Below are 27,420 nucleotides of genomic sequence, written 5' to 3'. Positions count from 1 at the left end.
TGATGGAAAACTAAACAACATCTTAAGATCAAATTATGCAAGCTTTGTTCATGAGTATGTGTTCTGTACATAATAAATTCAACAGCCTAATAACATTTCATAGAAAAACACATCATACTCCATCAGCCAGATGGAATGTGATAGCTATCTCTATCTGTATCAAAATAACATTTATTTAGCCTACAAGACAATTTTATCTGTAAATTCATCATCTACCATCAGTATGAGTCTTTTTCTTAGAAATGTAAGCTGCTGTTATTAAAGGCTTTAGATGTAACACCTCATTATCACTATAATAAAATGATTAAGCAGAATAAGAAAAGGGAAAGGAGAAATCTATAATTTATATTACACTACAATGTAATATATTAATTGGAATTGTTCTGAATATACTATAAATATTAAATTAGCATAACAGTTAAGAATCATGAAATTTCCAAGACTTAAGCATTTACTTTATAGATATTAGGAAGTATTTCAGAACATAGCTGGCAATATCTTTCATTTCTAGATTATAAGAATTTATATTAGATGAAAATACCCACATTCTAATTGTTTTTGGAAATAAATGTAGCCTGAAACTTAATTAAGAGGTACATGGGGAAAAAAGGTTTCTCTATTAAATATCTTCTGCCAGTTCTATGAATATTTCTAACCATTTCTGATAACTTCTAAAAATTTTCCTTGCTGCATTATTACACAAGAAAGAAAAAAAGCTACACAGTTAGCAAGTACTTGGACAGTCAGATCATTTTCTTGAATAGAGTAAAAGCAATCAACAACAATTAGAGAGACAGGAAAGACAAAGACAGAAGATCAAATTATAGAATGCAGAAGTATTAGGAGTTGAGTCAAAATCCAGTGCCTTGCCAGTCTAAATCAGTGTTAGAGTGGTTGCCTCAAATGCAATGAGTCAAGTTCAGTTTACAATGCCAGACCAAAATAATAAATAATAAATAAATAAATAAATCCCACTGACTAAAATTTTTTAAAGAAGACATCTTGATTAGGCCCAAATAGAAACATGATACATTCATATCAGCTTCTGTGGTAAATAACACAAAATAACAGTTATCTTTTGAAAAAGTTTCCTTAAGAAGAAAAACATTCATAGGCAGATACTGGGTTCAGTGATCTCCCCCAGTGTTGAAGTTTAATATATCTTTCCCACAGATCTTTGAGTCAGTCATTTTCGTGAACAATTTTTAAATGTAACATAAACAATAAAATGCTTTCTGCCTGCTAGTGATAGAATTGAACCAGATTTTTCTCTTTTCTTTCCTCCCTCTTTCACTCCTTCTTTCATCTATCTCTTTATTTTGCTTTTGGTTGGGAAAATCTTAATTACATAACTGAGAAATTAAGGATGGTTTAGAGTCGTGCCTGGGAAATAAATTAGCCGCTATTCCCAGAGAGTAATAATGTCAGTAAATGAGACCTACCAGTCATGGGGCAGGAAATTAAAGGAATGATGGCCAAAGCTTTAACAAAATCACTAGGGACCATGTACTATCGATTCTAAGAAGACAGATTTATGCTATCCAGAAAATGACATTTGTTTCAAACTAAATGACTGAAACACAAAGCAAACAGTTTGACTCAGTTCAGTAAGAGGAACATTTGCAAATAACTTGGGAGAAAAGATAAACACAGGAAAAAAAAAAAAGAAAACCGGGAACATTCAATAAACAAGAGGGAACTGTTTAAGAACAGCATTGGAAAGAGTGTAAGGTCACTCATAATGATATCACTCAGCTTTACGTTTCACGGGGAGAATGCATTAATCAAAACGCACAATACTGTGATCCAGGGGAAGGGGCAGATAATGGGTTTTTTAATAGTTGATAGAAATATTCTAAAATTAGTGATGATGAGTCCATAGTATTGGGAACATATTAAGACACGTGAAGAATATACTTCAAAGGAGTAGTTGTATGGCCTTTGAATTATATCAATAAAGACATTATTTGAGAAGAAAAAAGAGGGCTTATGATGAATTCAATGCCTCTCTTTCTAAAATCTTTACAAGCAATGTTGGTTATCATTTTGCTAATCATAGTCTGATCCCATGGTTCTCATTGGGACTGACAGAATGAATTCAGATTTGATGGCAATTTACAGCATCAAGCCTGAAAAGAATGGTTACATAGAAAGAGACAGCATAGCCTGTCACTGTGTTAAAAAAAGAACACACCAGAAATGAAATAGTCTCCTTCTAAGTGTATTGTTGATGTCTGAGCACCACATGCCCTATTCTAACTATGCTCTCAGTAATTCTGGTGTCTCCTTTGTGTCATTCCCTCTTTATGAATATCCATTTCTGGGAAGCAAGCTGCTTTACTGCCAGCATGCTCAGGTTTCTGATAGAAATTTCATCATGAAATCTGGCTTATTAACTTCTGTACAAATGGATGCTATCTCACCTTACCCAAGCCTTCACTGCTGCCTCAGAATCTTTTTATTAATGTCTAATTGGCTCTTTAACACATTTTCCATAATGCTCATCTCAAAGCTATTCAAAACTCTTGTCCACTTAACATGACCTCACCACTTCACTCCGCAGAAAGTCAGCATCTTATACCTGTGGAACTGTTCCATGCTTAGACATGTACATTACTCTTTCCTTCTTTTCCCTTTGTCATCAGAAAAGTAAATCCAACTGCATTTGAAATAAACTAGAGAATATATCCAATGTCTCTCTATCTATCTATCTATCTATCTATCTATCTATCTATCTATCTATCTATAATGATAGACAAGTCAGAATGAATATGCTTAATTTTTCTCATCTACACAATTTAATTATGGGAGTGGTGAATTGTAAAGCTGCTTTTAACATAGTTAAGTTCTAATGCTATGGTTTGTTTTGTATCTTTTTCTTTTATTACTTGGGAACCCTTCCTCTCATTCAGTCTTTGTGCACTAAATACAAATGAGAAATAACCACTTTTCTTATTATTATTTTGTGTCAACTCAATTTCCTTTCAGTCTATACATTCTTAAGGCTTCATCTTTTACAAAATTCTCCAACATTTTTGTTGTCTGGGGTTTCTGTCCTGCCCGGTCCCCACAATCATTAAATCCCAAAGAAATCACACATAGGTCTATATTAGTTATAAACTGATTGGCCCATTAGCTCAGGCTTCTTATTAACTCTTATAACTTATATTAGCCCATTATTCTTGTCTATGTGTGTTGAAATAGGAGCGGCCGGGCTTCGTCCCCAAACACCCCGGCCGCTTGGCTAGCTTATGCCCGAAATAACAACACACAAACTGTGTTCATTTAAGAACTGCTTGGCCCATGAACTCTAACCCTTACAGACTAATTCTCGCACCTGGACTAGCCCATTTCTAATGATGGGTGTAAGCACCCCAAGGTGCGCTTACCAGGAAGAGTCTAGCCTCCGTCCATCCTGGTGTCTCTGCTCCAGAGAGCAGACCTGTTGGGTCTCCCCGGGAGCAGAGCAGAGTCTCTTCCTCTTCCGCCCAGAATTCTATTCTGTTTACTCCTCCCATCTATGTTCTAAGCTATGAGGCCAAGCAGTTGGTTTATTGCTTAACCAATGAAATCAACAGATTGATATATGACACTCCCACATCATATGTGAGCCATGTGGCTTGGTACTTTTCTTGGCAAGGCAGTCATATCTTGCTTGCTCTGTGGTTGGGTCATGACTGCAGAATCAAACTTCCCTCTTCCCAGAATTCTCGTTGCCCTACCTCTACTTCCTGCCTAATCAGCGTGCCTATACTTCTTGCCTGGCTACTAGCCAATCAGCGTTTATTTAAAATATAATTGACATGGTACAGACCATTGTCCCACAGCACATTTGTTTTTCTTTTTGCATTCTAGGCAAGCATTCTCCCATAGATCCTGAGCCTCTGAGCTCATGTGACACAATTTTTAAAATTTCTCCATTACTGTCATTATACAAATCAGTATTTTCAGTGGGATTACTTCAAGATACAGATAATATCTGAAGCCTCTGCTAACTGACATTTTTCAAACCTTCTGATTTGGCTTGTGCTTATAGCACTGTCTTAAGGTAGCTGCTGTAAAGATCAAGTGCTATGGAATATTCCTTTGCTTTGTGTGAATATATGTCTCTTTGATTGGTTTAATAAAGAACCTGACTAACCAATAGCTGAACAGAGTAAGGTGAGGCAGGAAAGCCAGACTAAGTAAGAGAACGAAGGAAGGAAGAAGGGTAGAGTCTAGTGTCAACAACCAGATGAAGAGGAAACAGGGGATGAATGTGCCATGCTAATAAAGGTATAGACACATGGCAGAGCATAAATAAGGATTATGGGTTAACCTAAAATGTAAAAGCTAGTTAGCAATAAGCCTGAGCTACTGGCTAAACATTTACAATTAATATAAGCCTCTGTGTGTTTATTTGAGAGCAGTTTCTGGACAGAAAAACTCCGCCAACAATCAAGTGACTTCTCTGTGGTACTTATCTTACAAGCATTATCTTTGACATAAATCATCACTGACTCTGAAAAGCTGACATGGAACTTTCTCTTACTTTCCTTGATCCTCAGTCCTAATGTTTTGTTTCTAGGGTCCTGCTTACTCTTTTTCTCTGATTTTATTCTTCCTCTTTTGTTAACACCTAAAATAAAAGTACTGGTCTTCTACCAGGAGTTCTTTGCACCTTTACTTGTGAAACTTTTATTTGTTGTTTGGGATTTCAGTTGTCATGAAAATCTTTTGGAACAAATGTCTTTCTTTTCTTTCTTTTTTCTATTCTTTTTTTGATTTTTTAAAAAAGATTTGCCTATTTTATGTGGTGTTTTGCCTACATTTATGAGGGTGCCAGGTTCCCTGAACTGAAGTTATAGACAGTTGTGAGATAGCATGTGTGTGCTAAGAATTGAATAAGGTCTTCTAGAAAAGCTGAAAGTGCTCTTAACTGCTGAAGCATCTCTCCAACTCCAATATTTCCTTTTCTTTGTCTGCCTTTCTTTTTCTTTCTCTGTCTCTTTTCCCTCCCTTCCTCCCTCTTTTCTTCCTTCCTTCCTTCCTTCCTTCCTTCCTTCCTTCCTTCCTTCCTTCCTTCCTTCTGTTGTTGTCTTCCTTGTTATTGTCATTTGTGGTATTTTTCAAGAGGTTCTGTTTAGCCCCAGCTGTAATGACACTGCCTTTGCAGACCAGACTGGCCTCCAACTCAGAAATGTGCCTGCCTCCGCCTCCTAGTTCTGCAGGTCATTACACCCTACATAATGTCTTCCTTACGTGCTCTCATCTCTATAAACATGCTATAAACAACAAACGAAATGTCGGTTGAGGTGAGATTTGGTATCAGATACCACAATGAAGTCTGGATTAATTCTATAGGTAGTGGAACTCACTGAGGATTTCTCAACGGGAACCCACTGACTGGTGTACCATTTGGATCAATGACTGGAGGTGATATGATGACCATATTGGTAGAAGAGAGACAAAATGGGCTTGGAAAACGTTTGCGTGACTGATGGTCAGACCCTGGACCAAGTCATCGGTCATGAGGAATGCCAAAGAGGAGGTACAGTTCTTTGACAATGAATTCATATTCATTGAGAATGGGAAAAGGGGGAAATCATATTTCTAGCAATTAAAAGAATAAACATTCTCATTGTTTAATCATAAAAAAATTATGAATAGCCGGGCGGTGGTGGCGCACGCCTTTAATCCCAGCACTCAGGAGGCAGAGGCAGGCGGATCTCTGTGAGTTCGAGACCAGCCTGGTCTACAAGAGCTAGTTCCAGGACAGGCTCCAAAACCAGAGAAACCCTGTCTCGAAAAACCAAAAAAAAAAAAAAAAAAAAAAAAAAAAAAAAAAAAAAAAAAAAAAAAAAAAAAAAAAAAAAAAAAAAAAAAAAAAAAAAAAAAAAAAAAAAAAAGCTTTAACAATTTAAAGATGTATTAAAAACAAGCTGTGTGACTATACTCCAATAATAAGGTAGAAAAAAAAAAGGAAGAGACATGAATTCTCCCTCTGCTTAGTTTTTCTGCCAGTATAAAAATCCATCCAGGACTAGCATTGTCATTCCATGAAGAGGAACCAATAGAGTCAGGAGCAACTCTGTGGTCTGAAAACAGTTTTCATGCTGTGTGGCACACGTCTGAATGCTCTGAAAAACGATTAAGAAATTAATATTCTTATACTTACTGGAGGTTATGATCTAGAAATATGCAGCTCTAAAATGGCTTCAGAGTTTCAAGAATTTTTTTAACCTCACAGCCAAATATCCAACCATACACTGAATTATACTCTAAGTTGCTTCTCCTGTTCCCTTAGTGAATGACGTGGGGGGAAATCCACACCAAGAGATTCCAAAACTTTCACCTTGAGTAGGTCCGAAAAGAGGGAGAGAAGAAAGGCAGCAAACAGCCTTTACTTACACTTTGTCTGTCCCGTAGCTCCTGTAGTCGACTGCCGCGGACACGGCCACGATGAGCGCAGGCATCCCATAGCCCACCAGATAAAAGTACTTCCGGCGGGAATGTTCGCTCTCGAAAACCTCCACCAGCATGATATACAGCTGCACCCCTTCCAGAAACATCCACGTGAAGGCCGCCAAGAAGAAGAAGTGTAAAAGGGCCGCAAACACCGCACAGGCAATCTAGGGAAAGGAACACTGGCTTCAGTTACAGAACCAACACGTAGCCCTATTGCCCTACACAAAGCTAACGTAAGTGACGATCAATCCAGCAATTATAAAATAGGTCTGCAACAGAAAAATCTGGATAAGACTTTTAACGTACAAACACTAAAGTAAATAAAATACAACTGACTTGAAAACTGCCTTTTATCTTAATTACAGTTTATGGCTGACACCACATTAAAATATGGAAAATCATAACATTTATGGGAAAAATTTATTAAGAGCCCAGGGATCATCACTACTGAGATTAGTCTAAAATTTAAAATCTTTATAGTTAAAATTAAAGAATTTTCAGTCTTTAAATCTGAATGTGATTGTGTATACTCGAAACTCCAGGGCTCTGTAAGCTGGGAACAAATTGAAATGAAAATAGTCTGAGCTGGAGAGTAAGACTGTCCCAAAATTTACAAAGAAATGATAGAAGGAAAGAAGTAAGGAAGAACAATAAAGACACAAATAAAAAGAATATTTTAAAATTCGTTTTGTTAAAGATTCTTCTGAGTTTAGACTAATATGTCCATTTTTGCTTTATTATTTTTCGTTTGCAGAGCCGGCACTCAAACTGAAGGCATTAGATAAGGGTTCTGCCACTGAGCTACACTCTCCTCAATCTCTTTGATTATAAATGAAAGAGAAATATTAAAACCAAGGAAAGCAAGTACTTTTAAAATCCAATTACATCAAGTAATGTCATTAATTAATAGTAATCTTCAAATGAGATTGTTATTTATTAAGAATTGCTGACTGTTTATTCCCTGCTTTAGGAATGTCACCACCGCACTGAGGCAAAATTGATCCAGCTAAGATGTAGTACTCATAACCGCAGAGATGGCTGCATGATTAAGAGCTCCTGCTCTCTTGAAGAAGCTACACCTTTGGTTCTCAGCACACACATGGGGCTCACAAACATTTGTAACTCTCGTCCCAGAGGGCCCAATGCCTTCTTCCAGTCTCCATGGGTACCCGACATCCATGTGAAGTACATAAGCAGAGGCAAAGACTCGGGCACATAAAACAAATGAACAACAACAACAAAAAAAAAATGCATCCTTCCAAAAATTCAATGTTGAAGAAATGTTTGCTCTCTCTGACTCTTTTTTTGTTACTGCACTAGATAATAGTCTAGACAATCTGATTTAAATTAAGGGCAGCTATTCATATATTTCTCCCTGAAGTACTAGAAACTTCAGTGAGTCATCTATATGCCTCCCAGTAATAATTTTCATGACTTTGTGCTTGTTATTATGACAGGATGTCCGTACTTAAATCTGTGTCTCCTACCAACAAAGGTCAAGAACCATAAAAATAAACAAACAAACAAAACATAACATTTTGATGGTTTCACTAATTGGTGAGCATGATCTCTGGAGACACAATGAAAGTCTGCTTGCATACTTTAGGAGGATGAAGGAGGAACGAAGAAGTTAAATGTCAGAAAGATTAGAGGGAAATCAGGTTCCAAAAATGATGAGAAATTCAAAACACAGGACACCTAACTCTAAGAAAAGAAGAACATTTTTCTGAGTAGCATTCTCCCTGAATTTTTTGTATCAGTCTCCATTTTATATGTTGTTCGCTGTTTAATGCAATATGCATTGCCTGGTGAAGTTTATCATAACATATTAATATTAACATTGGAGAATTAAAATTCAAGTATGATTTCTACATGAAGGAAATTTTTTAAAAGAGTATTTGCATTGGGGGTTAACTAAAGAATAGAATATTTTACTCAAAAATAACACAATTGTTCATTTGAAAATTTTAAGGCTAGATAGAATCTCAACTATAAATTTTTGGCAGTCATAAAACATTAGTTTGAGGAGGAAAATGTGTACTTTGATTGCTTATTCAAATATCTGCATTTATGAGAAAAGATATCACATTAAGTATATGCTAACCAATTAAAAATATATTCACCATAATTGTATCTTTTGCAATCATTAATCATGAATGCCTAATCACAGCTTTGAATGCGACTGCATTTTATTATATAGTACATCATGCATATGAACACCTACTGGAGAGAAGCATTAAGAGAGTGAATTATTTATTATACCCAAGTCTTCTGAAAACTACAAAAGTTAAGTTTTACTTGTCATTGCAGCTCTGGTCATTAGCATCTTCTAATTTCTGAACAAATGTGTTCTGTGATCACTGATGGTGCAAATGAAGGAAAGCATGGGAACTTTGGAAAGAGTTTTGCAATGTTCTCCTCAAATTAAACATACCTTACCACAGGACCCATTAACTATGTTTTTGTTGTTTATTTGATTTTTTTATAATTACTTAAAGGAGTTGAACGATTATACAAAACAAACAAAAACAAAATAGCAAACAAAAGATTCTGAATGCATTAAAATGCTAATAGCAGCTTTATTCAAAATTGTCAAAAAGTGGAAGCAAACAAAATGCACCTCAATGGTTTACCAGATCCATAAACCGTAGTATATCAACAAAGGAATATTAATCAATGTCAAAAAGGAAAGAGAGATCAGGTAATAAAGTGTCATGTGAGAAGCCAAAGTTTATATTAACAAAAGAAAACCAGTCCTATAAAGTTATATAGTATATGATCCCAGTAATATTGGGGTAAAGGCAAAACTGTTGGAAAACATAAAAAGAAAAAAAAATGAATATCATGGCTCATTGAAGACATGGGGTAAAAAGGAATTACAGAGAACTTTCAAGACAATGAAATATATTGTATTTGTTATTAGAAGAGAGAATGTGTGTTTCTGTGTGTCCACAGACTACTTGACACTCAGAATAAATTCTAATGCAAATTATGAACCATGAACTTACAGTGATAATGATGTGACAACAAACTTTATCAATGGTCCCGAACGCATCCCTCAGGTAGGAGGTGTGGATGACAAAGGAGGCTATGCACTTGTGCAGGCAGGAGTTATGTGGAAAATCACTGTACTGAATAAAGAGCCAGAGACTGTTGTAATACAGATATAAAACAATGTGCACCCCATCTGTAATGCTCACTATGTTTTGATGGCATTGAACATGAAAAATGAAAAGCAGAGTATGATGTGAAAGTCACTGACTTTGAACTGAACAAATCGAAAGGGCACTTTTGAGCCTGCTGGTCCCCAGGGCGGACAGTCCTGGAAAGCTAAAGGTTATAGGTAGCCTTTGCTAAGAGCAATACAAGCAGCTTACTGGTTGGTCGGTTCTATTGATTCCAATCAGGAAGAGCAGTTCTGCCACAAACAGGCTGATACAGAGGTTCTTGTGAATGGTGTTACGGTCACTCTGGAGCCCACGGAAGAAGCAGAATGTGAAGATACAGATCAGGAGACAAACAAGGGACAGCAAGATGCCAACCCACGTGATCACATCCAGAAGAAGATCATGGACCGCATCACTGTGCTGGAGACACAAAAAAAGACTGTAAGTCGCTTATGTGTATGAGCGATAATCAGGAAGCAGGATTTTACGAAAACACTAAACATCTCCATACTCACAACAAATATAAAAAATGAATCATTTGGGATTTCTATTCCATAATTAAAGTTTTTGTTTTTCTTTTTTTTTTGCCACTAAGTAAAACACTTGGAGATTAAGGAGGGTCAATAAAATTCATTTGCTACATTCTTAGCACATATATTTCCACGCTATAAATAAGTGAAGATTAATGTGACTCTGGCCAAAGACTTCAAGGTAAAACTGTAGGTTTTTAACCTGCATTGCTTATTTGAAGTTTTTTTTTTTGTAAAATCAATTCCTGTTGTAGAATGCTCTATTTAAAACTATAAGATGCACATTTAGAAAATTAGTGCCTCGATTGCTTTTTCGAAGAACAGACTTTTATATGTGTGTGTGTGTATTTCACACATACATGAAATTTTTAAATACCTGTACTATAGACGATTCATCATAGTTTTCAAATTGAGTTCATAAAATATAAATTGCAATAAAAACCTTTAATTAATTCTGTTGAGTAACTATATGTGTACCACATATTTAGTGGAAAGCTCTGGGGTACTGACGTTATCCATGGGATTTATATTCACATTAGATTGCTTTCGAGTTCATAGTGACTTGTCAAAAGAGTAACCAGAGTTGAGAAATAAAATAAAAAAGTTGTGCATGGCCATTCACTTTTGTTTCTTGGGTTCTTAAAAAGCCATAACCAACTAGTTTTTACCTGTAAAGGAAAAGCAAAGCATTAAGTTTATGTAATTCTAGTCAACAAGTGAAAATTATTAGGCTGACTAACAGATAATTCTCAAAAATCTAACTTTTTTCCAATAAAGCAACCAACCAGAGGACCTACATGCTGTATCACCTAAGGAAAACTGCAAAGGACTAATCAAGGACATTAGATTGAACATGGTGCATTCTGAGTAGCCAGAGATCATTTGTAATTTCAACAAATACACTTTTTGTTGATGGTGATCATACAAATAGTTTTGTTAATACACGTGATTACCAGTACCATAGGAATCGAGAAACATCAGAAGCCCCCTGGAACTGAAGTAATAAAGAACTGTGAGCAACCCAACATGGATTCTAGGGGCAGAACTTGCGTCTTCTACAAGAGTAGTATGTGTTTGTAACCACTGAGCCATCTCTCTAGCTCTTCAAGCATATTTTACAAGGGAAACTACACAGTGTCTTCTACATTAAAACAGCCAGATTACAAATATTCGTATTAGTTATCATGCTTTCTATTTTATTTTAAATTTCAACGTGGTAGTGTGAAAAGCATGGATGCGAAAGTTGTTAGAATTGAGTCATTATCCCTCAGTCTGAATCATATGAATCACAGCATTTTCCTTCTGTCAGATGCAGTTACACCTTTGTTATTTCATGAAGATCTGCCCTAGAAGTGACAGTGAAATAGGTCTGAAATATTCCTGAGTCGGCTCTGTTTCTCAGGAAAAGCACAAATCATGGCAGAAAACTAGGTGAAGCTTTGCTTTAACGGCTTGGTTCTCCGAAGGGTATTACTAAAACAGCACTGGGTTTCTGATAGTTTAAATGACTTTTGTGGTTTGTGAGTGGCGAGTGATTGGTGCCGCCTGGCTCCCTCGACAGAGAGCTATTTGGTCTCCTCTTTTCCTCAAAAGAAAGAAACTGCGGAGATATCAGGCCCTGGTGTTCTGCACAGCAATCTCCCATGATGGGAAAATGGTAGGTACAATACCTTCTCAAATGTATCCAAAAGACCTAAAGCACTAACGAAAAATAGAGGAGGAAACTGAAAACTCCCGCTTTTGTTTGCCTGGGTAGTTGTATTATTAGAAATATATTTACTCGGTGCCTCTGTAGACCCTTCCAAAGCCCCATGCAGAGTGCTGAGAAAAGAATAACAGATTTCAAAATGTCAGCGACGAAAGTACATACGACTCAAACACAGAGCAATAAAGCCTGGTGATTAACTCACCCTTAGCATTGTCTACTGGGAAAACATCAACAGCCATCATCAACATGTATATGATACTAGGATAAGACACCCATATGATACAACTGAAAATTTTAATATTATCGGTATGATAAAAAAGAAAAGAGGCAACAGACAGTGAGTCTTTCTAAGAGATGTGACCATAAAAGCCTTGTTTTTTAACAGTTTGTCATAATAGTTCCAACGAGGTCCATCCTCAAAAATATATATAAATTAATTCTTTTTTTTAAAAAAAAAAGAACTCTTTCCAAGAGAGGGATCAGTGAAACAAAAGTGATAGTACAGTATTGAAGTGATAAGCAAACATCACACTGCAGCTTGGGGCTTGTGAGTACTATATAACTCAGGTTGTGTAACAAAGATTTTAATCCTTAGGGTACCTGGAGAATGAAGATGGCATTTATCTTCCTAACACCATAGCCCAACTTATAGTATATGGATTCTATTTATACAGTTAGATAAGCACTAAAGGGGATGCATTTAATGGAAAGCAATAGAAGGGAAAGATACTTGTAACTCATAGATAACTAACTCATGATGGGGTTATATCTGATGAACCCATTTTAAGTTTAAAATACTGTCAAGTTGTCATGTACCTATTTGAACAACCTAGTTTAGCAATAGAATACAATGTTGATTGTCGTTTACTCTGGTGAAACTGTGGCTGATGGGTGATGTGGCTTACCCTGCCAGGAAGCATGAGTAAGAATTATACCGCATGCATACAAGCAACATTATATGAACTCATTATATGAGTAGGTTAAATTTAGGAATATAAATGTATGATTTTATTATGAATACCAAGCATCATTGTAAGTAAATGACACAATCTCATGTATAAATCCTTCCTTATACAAAAATAAGTAAGTGGGAAACAAAGACGTAGATGAGCAACTTGCTGTAAAGAATGCTTAGACTTCTAAAACATATTAACATGACAGGCAAAGAAAATACCTGAAGGGAATCATCTTCCTACGAGATGACTGAGAGAAAATCTTAGGAGTCTGATAGAATACTCAAGAAGATAGAGTTTCAGTACCTTCAAAGATCCTCTCATCACTTGTTAAAAATTTTTACACAAACAGCATTTTCCTCCTTTCTCTGAAGTTTCTGTTCATATGTGAAGTGACAGATAATTTTGGAAGAGCTACAGAGAATTTCTGATATTTCCTTTATTTTGATCTCACCCAATCTTCTTTTACATGTCACTAAGGAAAGCTCAGGGAGAATAAAGGGGGGAGAGAGCTGAACAAAGTCTTGTGAATAGCGCACTGGCCATGTAAAACTAAACACCTCAACAAGTGCAAACAAATAAATAAAATAAGTCCATGCTCATGAAATGGGGAAGTGAGACCTTTGCTTCATGGCTTTAAAAATAATTCAGTCTGGAAAGCTATAATACTCCATGGGAATGTGTTGAAATTGTCAACATTATTTAAAAAGCAAGCTCACAACACAATATATAGATTTCTAAATATTCTTCACTGGGACCACACAACTGTTCCTCGATGAGTAACACACTGAATGAATTAATTTTGATCCTTTCCACTGTCTTCTTTATAAAAACATTTTTGGGAACTGTATTTCCTGGGTCATTCTATTGCAACTATGAACTTGACGACAGTCAGTATTAAGAGTTCATTTAACTTTCTACATACTATTGCACTTTTGTCTTATAAAACTACCTTTTAAAACTATTTTGTTCTGAAATATTCAGAGTACTACTAAAATGTGGATTTTTTTCTCATAAGAGAGGAGATTGCCTTTACAATGTCTGTATCATGAGATAAAACATGGCTTAGAACTGTAGGCTTCACTGAAGCCCATAGAATTGAAAAAAAAAAAAAGTCTATTTGCTGATAAATGTAGTGTAGAGTCAGTTAAAAAAAAAAAAGTCCCTGGAATTTCTCTAAATCTTAGCAACCAGGTCACCAACCACGAAGGTCACCTCCCAGGCTTATGGGAGGTAAAGGGCTCATTGGTCTGAAACAATGGTTTCTTCTGTAGAACAAGATGTAAATCACAGTTGAGTAACCTAGTGAGAAGGACATGTGGGTGTTCTTTCCCACTTCTTTAGAGCAAATTAACCAAATAAATTCACTGCGATTTTTATATTCTTATCTACAAATCAATATTAATATTTTCAAGCTTTCATCTCCAAAGAAAAACACTAGCAAGTTAGAGGTTAAGAAAGCATTCACATCCAACTGTCTTTCATTTTTAATAAAACTCAGCAAATTCTCTTCACTTTAAAGAAAGACGACTCCACGCTTTGATGTATTTGAAAGTTTCTTACTGTGAATTTAAAAAAAGAAGAAAAAGAAAGCTCATCATGTTTGGTGAAGCAGACTCACAGCTACCGTAACAAAGGAACAGACGAAGAGGAAATACTTTTAGAAATGGGAATTTCAAAGTTCATTTCTCTCACTATGTCTTGCTAGTGTACAAGCAAGTGGCATGGTGACCAGCTTCCTAGTTTTGCTCAGCACTGCCCTAGTTCTAACACTACATTTCTGCATCCTAATAAATTCTTCATTGGATCATGAACAGCCTCGGATTTCAGAAATGAGGGCCAAAGTTTGACAATTGCAACATTGCTGTGACAACCCAGAAGATAGAGGCTTAATACCATTTTCAGAGCTATGTGGAGAAAGCTTTGATGACTCCTCCTTCGAGGCTCAGGTTGATTTCTCTCTGATAATTAGTACAGGTGATCATGACTAAAATCGTGATACCATGTAGTCTGCATCTCCCTGGGTGAATGATGTAAGAGCAAATGTAGTAAATAGTGACACGGCATTCTTCTTTGCATTTGCTTGTGAATCAGCTGCTGTGTTTTGTGTCAAGATTGTACTACTTTAGTTTTGGTGAATAGTATGAATGTTTCTTCCAACAGTTTCATTAAGAAAAATGAGTGATCATATTACCCAAGCTCACATGACTGACTGTCCTGTAAAAACAAGTCTGAGCACATGTTACTTTAAAAGCAAATGGAAGGACATAAGAGAACCCAAAAAGAAGAATCCCAAACCTGTACATACATCATAACATATGAAATGAAAGTGGTACTGAGGATGGGTCAGAAGGTTATGTGATGCCCTGAAATTCGCACAGCTTGAATGTGATGCCCAAGATTATGTAAATCAATCTAAACTCTTTTCTCCCTCTAAAAGACACTAATTGTGGTGGAAAATAGTAGTCCTTGAATCTGCTCTGTTGGCCAGTATTAACTCTTGATTGTGAAGATCTCTTATTATTCTCTGCATCTGGGTAGTTTCTTAATGTCTATCTGAGCTTGCAACCTACAATATCCTGAAGGTTAAAAGGGGAGAGAGGAGCTGTAATAATCGATATGTTGGCTTTTTGCAGTATGGAGCTAATTTTTCATACTTAATTAACTGTTTATTTAAATATTTCAAGCTACATATTGAATCAGAGCAAAAATTATGATTCCTCTAACTCCAACTGTACTGCCAATTGATATATGGAATTGAAAAATCATATGTTTATCCATGGGGATTTTAGTAAAGCTTTAAATGCAGACCTAACATCTTAGAAATATAGATTTTACTCTTCTGTCTGCATAGATGGCTATTGTAAAATTATAAATTGTGCTTTTAGTCAAAGACTTTCTAATAAAACATATTTCTAACTGGCTAAATGATCTACAAAACTTTATATAACAATGGTCAAAGGCATTGTGATTTGCTCATCAGTGGTGTGGCAATAAAACTTTTGGTCACTTTCAAATTTACTTGAAATGTACAGAAGTGTTTAATTAGAATGCTGACATTCTAGACATGAAAGGAGAGAGTCTGCTGAGACATATGTTTACAAGATGTCTATCAGTGTGTGTTGTGACATATTTTTACACTGTGTGATGATATATTGCTGTAATTGATATAATAAAGATCTGAATGGCCAATAGGCAGGAAGGAAGAGGTTAGGTGGGACTTCCAGAGACAGAGAGGACTCTGGGAAGAAGAAAGGAAGAGAAGACAGGAGACACAGAGAGGAAACAGGAGTGAACTATGCCTATTTAACTGACTTTTATTTAAGTGGCAGCAAGTAGTTCATCAACTTTTAGTAAACTTAACCAATATGAAGTAGAAAACTGATACAGTAGACTTCATTGGGACTTCCTGAGACAGAGAAGACCCCAGGAAGAAGAAAGGAGAGGAGCCAGGAGACACAAAGATGAAACAGGAGGTGCAAGTTGGTGACATTCCCAAATCATTATTTGGGAACTGGCTGGCTTGACAGAGAAAGACTCATTATGAGTGTCATTTAAGGAGATGCTAAAACAGGAGTTCTCTGTAAAACTCTATTTTCAAAATGTGGTAAAAATGATTTCTCTCTAATTTTGAAATACATGGCAGATGAGAAAAGAGAAAAGTTATAGCAAGACAGAAATTTGTGAGGCTTCTTCAAAATTGTTTGATTTCTAAGAATGACACACAGAACCTCAAAATGAGACATTGACTGCTGAGTTTTCTGAAGTTCTGTATTAGTTCAGAAGAGAACACATATATTCTAAAAGTAACTCAAATTTTACAATGTAAGACAAGACTTTCCTAAGAGGTTGGCAGAAAATGGCAACAAAGTTAATGAATTTTTCATTTTGTTACTAAAAAAGCAGCATGCTAACTGTATAAAGTAAAATTTAAGGCTTCAAAGTTGTTACCTCTAATCATGGTCTAAGATTTGTTAATATTCAGTGTGCATGTCACTCTATTCACACCATGGGGGTTTGTAGAGTTTCAGAAAATATGTTTTGATCATGTTTTCCTTCCCTAAACTCTTCCAAGAGCCTCTCCCCCCATACTAAGTAACTTTATATTCTTTCTCTTTTATAAACAGAAAACAAAGAAACAAACAAACATGACTCCAGCAAGGGGAAGAGGAAGTCACCACAAAACTTCGCCCCTAGCCAAGAAGTCATGTGTATGTGATAGCTTCTGGGAAAAACCAATTTTCATCAATGGAGTGGCACTGAAAAAAATAAATCACACTTCACAGTGTCCTCATGCTCAGGAAGAGGTGGCCAAGACAAGAAGAACTAATTAGTATTATCATTAGGAGTCTATCAGAGCCAATTGCTTTGCTCCCATAAAAAAAAAATATCAAAGAGAAAAAGACACTGTTTAAATTAAAAAACAAATTGGATTAAGAATGTAAGAAATAGTAAGTTTTCAATTTAGGTAGTAGAAACCTGCACAAAACCAAGATTATCCACCAAATTTTGATACATGCGCTATAAAAATATTCCTTGCATGGCTGCTGCATGTCAGGTATTGATTAAAAGAATGGAAATATAAACATGCACACACACATATACTCATATCCCATTATTCATTTGATTTTCTTAGCCATAGGAATTTCAGATAAAAGAAAAGGAGTAACAACCCTGCTTCCCTCTTTCCATTCTCATGAATAAACTTATCATATTTTCCAGAGAACATGGTCTTTCAGATAATAATCTTGAGGGCAAATTATCCCCTGGGGACAATGTGACTTAATCCATATATGTTTTGTAAAAAAAAAAATGCTTTTAAAATCTAATTTATCCAAGTTGTCTTAAGTATCTATGTTAGAAAGCTATATAAGTAATCATGTTGGAGTGGTTTTCGCAATTGCCCGAGAGTCCAGGAGTGCCCTAGTTTTATCCCTGTGTTTGCCAGACACAGTAGAATGAAGCAGGTCAGAAAAAGCAATAAATAATCAGCGAATGGTCTCCATGCTATATAAAGCAAACTTCAGTGATCTGGAACACACTGAGTGCAGTCAGGAAACCCTTCTACTAGTTCCTACTAAAAATACTATGAACCACAGAGATCGGGTGAAATAGGGGTTATTTATTCTAAGCATTGCCTCATACCCGCAGTTAAATGTCAGGGTGCTGACTTTAACACAGTGTTCACGTGCCCATCGTTTGGTGAGTTTGCAAGACAGTTGTAGTTGTGGTAACATCTTGCCCCAGGTACATACTTTTACAATTTCATTGTGTGTGTGTGGAGGGGGGACTAATCTGTTCTCAAACAAAACTTCTGGGCTCCACTTCCTTGCCTGGGAAAGCAACAAGAACAGAGCTGGTGTATCTACTTAGATCCTCAGTTAAGTACCTAATGGGTACTAATGGGAAGAAGAGGGAATTGGTTTTAAAAAAGTGAATATTTCTGATATTTTCAGAAAGCATAATAGTTTATGTCAACAAAGTCTTTTAGTATTTTGCTATTTGACACCTAAAAATTTTCCTAGGGGACTCTTAGAGGAAAATTTTATTTGTATAACCGAATCAGTTGATAATGTGAGAGGAATGTTCAAGATAACTTTCTCTAGATTATGAGTCATTTACCTAAAGACCAAGAATCTTGACCCTATGCATTCTTATTTTTAATTCTTATTCCTGTTTCCTTTAATCATAAATTTGAAATATAATGAACTGTAGTGACAATGTTGTTGGAATAATAACAGTAAAGTTGGCCCTGTAGAAGGCCTGTGCTTCCTTCTTACTGGCGGCTGGAGTCATACTGTGTTCCCTTCTGAAGGCTGGAGTCCTCACTTGAACCAATACCTATTTAAATCTCCATGGTTAATTACTTTTTTCTTATAAAATATTTCTCAATAGAATTGTAAGGGCACCACTAGCGGCCATTTCAGTCAAGCTTATAGAAACCTAAGATGATAAAAATGGAAAGTTGTTGCTTGAGGGACTAAACTCTCTGTGCCACGTGTATAAGAAAAAGTCAGCTGTTTCTAATTAAAAATGTTGCTAACACCCAGGGCTGGAGAGCCAGTAAGGTGTAATATATAAATATATTACTGGAGCAAGAACACTCCCCAAATAATTCAACTTCATTTCATATTACTAAAACTCCATCTGTCTCTGATTCTTTAAACAAATGTTTTTTGGAAATCGTATCATTTTCTCTGAGGCATCCTTATCAGCTGGCTAAGACTTCTTAAATCATGCAGCAACTTCTCTTGCCACTTTTATTTTACATAATTATGATTTTGATGATTACTTATCAATATTAAAATACAGACTCAAAGCTTTTTGGGACACAAAGACTGAAATAAAATATTTGGAGATGAAATAAAAGATAATTCATTCTGCCCCCCCCCTGCCCCAATGCATCTTTAAAGGAGTGACAAAGAATGTTTCCACGTGGATTTCCATGGATTCTTTTTAATTACAAAAGTTCAATATTCTCATACACTGTAACTTCAATTCTGGGAGTAATCAAAATAATACTATTAATATGGAAGCCTCTGCATGCACTAAAGTCTACTGTGCTTCAGTATCTATGGCATTGAATTCTTGTCAACAATCAGGGTTCTGAACAATTTTGATGTTGAAACATTCAACCAGACACAAGACCTGAACTCTATTCAATACCATTTTCTGGCATGACAAAATCAAATGTGAAGACTAATCTAATCTGAAGAGCCAGAGAAGGTGAAGTTAAAGTGTGGTCCTTGAGCAGTTCCTTCCCGGGGAAAACCAAAGCAAAAACCAATACTGGAAGGATGAGAATATATTCTATAGATGAATTATGCAGTAGATAATAGAATTGCTTTAATGAAAGTATCTTTTTGGCAGAAAAAAAATTTAAACTTATTTGCCAAAGTGTTTAGGAATGGATTATTATGATGTCAGCCATTCACTTACAAAATCTAATAGTATCACAGCAAAAAAATAAGCATGCATATGTCAAATGATAGTATGATTTAAATAGGAAAATGCTTTATTATTATTTAACAACTTCTCTATAAAATGCCTATAAAATATTGGAGTGAAAAATAATAGAATAATTTTAAATTTAATATAATCTACTCCTAATCCCAAACATGAGGATGCACCTGGAGTTGCAGAAAGGAGAGTTCTGGAAAATCAATACTCACTCTCTAAAGGAAATTACTTCAGGAAGATAAGGCTCCCCCACATTCTACTGATGCCAGTAAACCGTAAATTTTTTCCCCATTGCCAGCACAGGATATTCCTCTTCTACAGCAGAAGAATACAGAACAGTGTTCTTGGACAGACTGATCCTAACTAACCTGATACACGGTAAGACACGCAGTGTAGACAAAAGCAGTGTTGACAAAACAATAGTGTATTATCAAATAAATAATTTCAAATTTTAAATAGCTATAAAGGAAACATAGTACAAAATTATGTTCAATAAGAGAAAGCATGAATAAGTCTTTGTTCTAATATATCGCCAAATTTTAAGATACAGTTAATACCGTAATTGACAGTGTAAAGTTTTACATTTTGAAACCATTTTTATGAAATTTTCTATGTTTGATAAACACTACACTTGCAAGCTATCTAGTGTTATGTTTTATATAAATACACTTAATTACTATATGCAAACTATGATTTTCAATCTCTACATCTACCTCCATTTGGCCATGTGTACATAGACCATTAAGTAAGGAAAATAATTTTGGAAGTACGAGTGTGCAACTTTGAACATTATATACTAACCATTTTTATTTTCTGCTAATGTAATGTATTTGCTAAACTAACAAAGTGTCTTTTCCAATTGGCACCTGAAAGAGGAAAAACAGTTCTTCTAGAACATAGGAAGTCTCATGTGGAGGCAGAACTTTATCGTTTAAAACGACCTCACATTTTCTTGTACCTTAGAAACGTCTCAGATTTTAATGGTTAGCACTCAGATGCTATGTTATCAGACTTGAAATTTCAGGCAGGTAACATGGCTCCGGTGCTGTTTACCAAGCATGAAGTCCTCGGTTCAATCCCAAGAACCCATATAGGGAAGGAGCCAACCTAGTTGTGTGGGTTGTCCTGCAACTTCCACACGTGTTGTAGCATGTACAAGGAGACAATGTAATAATAAAATAAAGCAGAAATTTTAAAATGAATTTATAATTAAAAGCTTCCAGTTTGTGATTGCTTTAAAAGAATCAACACTATATAAAGAGCAAAATGCACACTGTTTTTTTTTTTCTTTTCTTTTGCTTTTATTTTTGAGTCTATGGGTTTGGTGGATGCATTAGTTTTGGAGTGAAGTGTTACAATAAATTTATGAAAAAAATGCAGTAATAAAATTAAGGACATAAAAATATTTTATAGATGATAAAAATAAGTCAAGTTGATCTGATAAGAAAGTATGCAGAATATTTTATTACTAAATCTTAAAAAAAATAAGAATTGGGAAGAGAAAATAACTAGAAATATAATTATGGGAATCTATCCTAAAGTACTTCTTATGCTTCTGTACAAAACCACAGATAAATCAATGATAATTCATTTAGTTTGAAGCTGATTCGTTTAAGTTTACATCCACCCCAACCTCTACTAATCATGATTCTACATTCAAATTGATTTTTTCTTTTTCCTTTTTTCGGTTTAATGGAGAATTCATAATATACTACAAACACCATTTCTGTTCTGTATAAAATTATAAGTTTGTGAAATGATTACTTTTCTGTCTAAACAAGAGACAATGAAATATTTTTGTAGACAATAGAATCGGTGAAATTCCAAGCTGTGTTGCCAACTTGGATGTATGGCAGTAATTTGTGAAAGTCACAGGTAGAGAAGAAGACATTTTAGATATCATTGCAATTGGCTATTGCAATAAAATTATGGATAACAGTTGAAAAAGTGTTGTTCCCTAATCAAAGGAAAGTTCCTTATGACACCAGTATTATTAATCTAACATCATCAAAGACGACTCTAGCTAGGGCTGGGGTTGATATGGAAATTCATAACTGATAAAAGAGCAGAGAATAAATGTCTCTGGAGTGTTCAGCCACAGAGAGTTTATGTCGATGCCATACTGCATCCTCCTAAGGCTCAAGGACCATCACAACTGAGGAGGCAGAAAAGCAGTAGAAGCTAAAGCCTGGGTAGGACCAAAGGGAATCAATGCCTTCTGGACACGACAAGACCCCTGCACTCATAAGCTTATAATGACTGAGGTTGCCTAAGCCCTGAACTAGATAAAATAAGTCAAAGATTCATCCTTCCATTATCCCAACCATCCCATTCCCCCAAGTTCTCCCTATCCTCCCCTTCTCACTTTTTTCTCCCCAACTCCCCTTTCCCCCATTCCACCCCACTTCCCAGTTCCCAGTTTTTGCCCGGCAATCTTGTCTACTTCCCATATCCAGGCGGATGACTATATGTTTTTCTTTGGGTTCACGTTCTTATTTAGCTTCTCTAGGATCACATATTATATGTTCAGTGTCCTTTATTTATGGCTAGAAACCAATTATGAGTGAGTACATCCCATGTTCATCTTTTTGGGTCTGGGATACCTTACTCGGGATAGTGTTTTCTATTTCCATCCATTTGCATGCAAAATTCATGATGTCATTGTTTTTTACCACTGAGTAGTACTCTAATATGTATATATTCCACACTTTCTTCATCCATTCTTCCATTGAAGGGCATCTAGGTTGGGGGAGCAGGGAAGTATATATCTGAATTAAGGGAGCCATTTTAGGGTTGGCAAGAGCCTTGATTCTAGAGGGGTTCCCAGGGGTTAAGAGAGATGTACCCAATTAGGTCCTTGGGCAGCTGAGGAGAGAGAGCCTGAAATGACCCTATCCTATAGCAATACTAACGAATATCTTGCATATCACCAGAGAACCTTCTTCTGCCGATGGATGGAGATAGAGACAGAGATTCACATTGGAGCAATGGACTGAGCTCCCAAGGTCCAAATGAGGAACAGAAGGAGGGAGAACATGAGCAAGGAAGTCAAGACCACGAGGGGGGCACCCACCCACTGAGACGGTGGGGCTGATCTATTAGGTGATCACCAAGACTAGCTGGACTGGGACTGAAAATGCATGGGATAAAACCGGACTCACTAAATATGGTGGACAATGAGGGCTGCTGAGAAGCCAAGGATAATGGCTCTGAGTTTTGACCCTAATGCATGTACTGGTTTGTGGGAGTCTAGGCGATTTGGATACTCACCTTCCTAAACCTGGATGGAGGTGGGAGGACCTTGGACTGCCCACAGGGCAGGGAACCCTGACTGCTCTTTGGACTGGAGAGGGAGGGGGAGGGGAGGGGGGCGTAGGAACTGGGGGGATGGGGAGGTGGGGAGGAGGCAAAAATTTTTAATTAAAAAAATTTAATAAAAAAAACAATTCAAAGGTTCAGAATAGAAAGGAAAGGGGCTCATAGGTTTCCACTCATAGTTGAGGAGCTAGCGGTAGCTGAAGGCTTCTCAGGAGGACAGCCATTTTTTCAGAATTTGACCACGGATATGTTGACCATGTAAAAGTTGATAAACTTATATTCTTGTAGACTATATGGGTAGCACATTAGAGTCAGTGGGCTATATAAAAAAGAGAACATGAAATTGGGAGGGGGTGGGGCATGGAGGACTGAAAGAAGTTAGGGAGAGAAATGGGGAACATCAACAAAATACATTATAAGGATGTAAGAATCTCAAAGAATTATTTAAAAGTATTTAAAAATTTTTGAAAGTAAAAGATGCAAAGAATGGTTAACCAGATGTATACATGCATGAAAAAATGAAACAAAAAGATTTTAAGATATTTTTACTATTTTGCTTGAAGCCTTAACTTTTTTCAAATTAAGATTATGATTTTTGTCAGTTTCAGTATTTTGAAAATAATTCAAATAAACCTTAAATTTGTTTTCCCTATATTTGAAATTTTAAAAAATAGTCTTTTTCCTAATTCCTTTACAATGTCAAATGATATACTTGTAAAATATGTAAGCAAGAGAGGAAAAGATTTCTTAAATATAGTAATAAATTACTTTATTATTTATAATAATAAATAATATTATATAACAAATCTGTGTGGTCCCCATAAAAACCATCAAAGGAGACTGACTCCCATATGTAAAAGCAAAGAGCCTTTACTTTAATCAAGTTTGCAAACTCGGTCTCTCCGCATGTCCAACGTATTGGAATAAATGGAGAGCCCCGAGCTCAATTAGAATTGGGTTTTTATAGTAGGAAAGGTGGGGATGAGGGGTCTCTGAGGTTCAGGACCTCTGACTGGCTGACATTTGTCTAGGAATGTCCTGGTGAAGTGCCCTGGCAGGTGATCCTATCTACAGTGGTTGGAATGTCAGGCATGTCCTTTGGATGTTCTGCTCTTGGGTTGGCTTTGGGTAATCTCAGCTTATGGGGTTTTCCTGCTACCAGGTATTGCTTCTGGGTAAACTACTGAGACTCAGGCTTCTTATTTAAATTTATCGATGGCCAGAGTCCCAGGTGATAATGGTTGGAAGTAAAGAACTTCCTTTGGGTGAACTGTCCAGACTTAGATTATCATGGCTGGCCGCACAATGAGTGGGAGAAAAAGAAAGCCCTCAGTGTTTTGTAAGAATGGTAAAGGATTATTTATTGAGTATGAGATCCCAGTGCCACTTTTGGCATAGCACATATAAGTCTAATACTAGATAAGTATTTCTTTAAAAAAAAAATCCCCGGGAGAAATGTAACTAGTTCTAGTGCCATTGTTTGTGATTACTATGTATTTAATCAACTTATTAATAAGCATTCATGATATATATTACCCATTAGTAAATCTAATTTAAAATCTATTTACTTTTCTTACCACTAATTAGAGGTTTAGAGACTAGCTCACTGAAAAATGGTTACTCACTGTTATTTAGATTTTTGCTGCTAAATCATGAATTTAGGATAGATAATTAAAATAGGACAATTTAAAAAATTTAAATAACACAAAATCCACTTTAGTCCATTGCCTTCTACTTCATAGAAAAGGATGGTGGTGAAAACAAACAGAATTTTCAGCGTCCATTCTGTTGCCTCCCTTCCTTCTGTTGTCTGCCTCCCTCTACATACCTAAAAGTCGCATTTTTCACTTGAACTGTAAATTCCTTGAGTCAAGGGGCCTGGTGTGTGTCCCTCCCCATTGTATTTTGTACACATAAGATGATGTGAAATTTTAAACAAAGAGCACAAGGAAGCTCTCACTGAGAAGGTGACTTTGTGTAAACTTAAGGCCTGTGACTGTGTGGGGTAGAAGGAGCTAAGCATTCCTTAGTGACCACAGCACACCTGCTGTGCTTGGGAAGGCTCACCCAATGTGAGACAAAAGAATCATAGTTAAGGGGTACGGGAGTTGCTAATGGGGGCCAGCATTTGTAAATTTGTATTAACTAAGGTAAGGAGACTTAGCTGGCATTTTTACAAATGCACAAAACTGCTTTTAGAGAATAAATCTGAGCAGTGGTGTGACCTCTTCCTAGTACTGAAGTATCTCTTTGGCAAGGATTCTGTGACTAGAACTGGGAAAGGCAAGGAAAGGAGAGACTCGCTAAGGAGTGACAGCAAAACCTCAGTGAGGAGACCCCAGGGGCTTAAAGCAGGAGGACAACAACAGTGATGAAGGTGCTGAGGTCAGGCTCTCTCTTGCCCACAGTATAGTAAGAGGACTAATAGGCAGGATCCCTAAAAACAAGCAAATTAAAGAGAGTGTGTGGTGCAGGGCAGGACACCTGGCAAAGCAAAGTAGTTATGCAACAAGATGAAGAAGACTCCAGGGGGAAATTGTGATACTTGCCACAAAAAGCTCAGGTCAGACTGTACCCAATTTATGATAGTCTGATAATGGCTTGACCTAGAATATTTTGATTATGATGGTGCAAAATCAGAGCTTTAATGACAGAAAACAATACCCTTCAGATTTGAACTTCGGTGCTTCCCTAGTCTACATCTAGCATAGGGGTGCTGGGTAGTAGCAGTAAGCCACATATCACTGGCAGCCATGTCTTCACAAGAGTAATCAACCTGTACTTCACCATGCACTGTATTGCAATCAGCGTTTGTTCACTGGGTTTTGTACTCAAATCCTCTATGGTCAAAAAGCCCACCACTGTCTCCTGGGCACCTAAAACCATCCTGTTTTTGCACTTTCTTTACTGTATTCAATAAATTATAGGACAGTTTACATGTTACTCTAAAATAGGTTTTGCAGAGGTGATTTTGTACAGTTCCAGCAAATTATGTATACTAAGAACATTGAAAGTAATTGAGGCTCAGATTAAAAGTTTTATATGTGCCTTGTATTGAATCCATTCATGACTTATGGCATTTGAACTTACAATGACAGCTTTTGGGATTTGTTTACAACACAGGGCAATGAATGTCTGCAATTATGTCAAGTCATTGCTTTAATCTGTGAGTCTAGAAATGAAGATTAAAACCTAGGGACTGTTGATTGATGTTTAAAACCATATGACAATATGAGATCAGCGAGGGAGAAAAGCAGTGATTTTGTAAACTTTTTGGCACGAGTGACAATGAAAGGGCGTGCAAGTGAGGACCAGGCAGAAGAGAAAGCTAAGTGAATCCAGATGCTGAAGAAAGAAACCTATGAGTGTCATAGGGTGGGCACGTGAAGAAAGTGTTAAACGAATACGGCCAACTCATTCTGCATACATAACCTAGTTAACCATGTTATACTCTTCCTACAGATCAAGATAGTTCTTGATTAAATACTCTCTGACCAATTAGGCTCAAATCCAACACTTTACATCTCTAAGTCAGTATCACAGCCAACACCACAACTTCAGTTCTTTAACCTTCTTCTCATCCCCTGCTCCTCAAAATGCAAGGTCTTGAGGCCAGAAATTTGAAACAAAATCACTGGATTGTGGTAAGACATGGAACAAGTGGGAAGCAGGAATATATAACAGTATATATGAGAACGAAATGTACATTCAAAGTTTTGTGAATCACTTTATGATGATTATCTTACTAAGGTCCTCAAAATATGGGAAAAAAAAAAAAAAAACAAGTGTTGCTAAGAGTAGGGATGTAGGAGTCAGCCGTGATAAACTAAACATGAACAGATCACCCAAAGAAAGTTCTTTACTTCCAACCATTATCACCTGTAAGTGTGGGACTAAGCCATCAATAAGTTTAACAGAGGCCTGAGTCTCAGTAGTTTACCCTGAAGCAATACCTGGATGTAGGAAGAACCACAAACTGAGATTACCTGAGCACCACCCAAGAACAGACCATCCAAAGGAAATGCCTAATGTTCCAACCATTGTAGATAGGATCATCTTCCAGCACACACTCACCAGGACGCCCCTAGACAAATGTCATCCAATCAGGGGTCCTGAACCTTAGAAACCCCTTATCCCCACTTTTACTACTATAAAAACCCAATTCTAACTGAGCTGGGGCTCTCCATTTATTCTAATACATTGGACATGCAGAGTGACCGACTTTGCAAACTTGCATAAAATAAAAGCTTCTTCGATTTACATACGGGACTCGGCCTTTTTTTTTTTTTTTTTTTTTGGCGGGCTGGGGGAAGGGCTTTGCAGATTTGGGCATAACA

General features: G+C 36.4%; 1 protein-coding gene across 6 annotated transcripts in view; it reads right to left on the bottom strand.

Moving 5' to 3' along the window:
- The window catches only part of Adgrl3 (adhesion G protein-coupled receptor L3), a 734,036-nt gene that overhangs the window by 89,843 nt on the left and 616,773 nt on the right, over nt 1-27,420 (bottom strand). For all 6 annotated transcript variants that reach the window (XM_050149593.1, XM_050149588.1, XM_050149591.1 and 3 more), the window contains 2 exons: nt 9,825-10,034; nt 6,391-6,611 (listed from right to left, as the gene is read on the bottom strand). In XM_050149593.1, the coding sequence (XP_050005550.1) occupies nt 6,391-6,611; nt 9,825-10,034 (431 nt within the window). The remainder of the gene's footprint in view (nt 1-6,390; nt 6,612-9,824; nt 10,035-27,420) is intronic.

The sequence above is a fragment of the Alexandromys fortis genome, unplaced genomic scaffold (assembly GCF_014885135.2).
Source record: "Alexandromys fortis isolate MF-2015 unplaced genomic scaffold, M_Fortis_MF-2015_v1.1 scaffold_0, whole genome shotgun sequence".
NCBI classification, from domain to species: domain Eukaryota; kingdom Metazoa; phylum Chordata; class Mammalia; order Rodentia; family Cricetidae; genus Alexandromys; species Alexandromys fortis.
The sequence above is the reverse complement of the archived record's forward strand: the minus strand, read 5'-3'. Positions and strand labels throughout refer to the sequence as shown.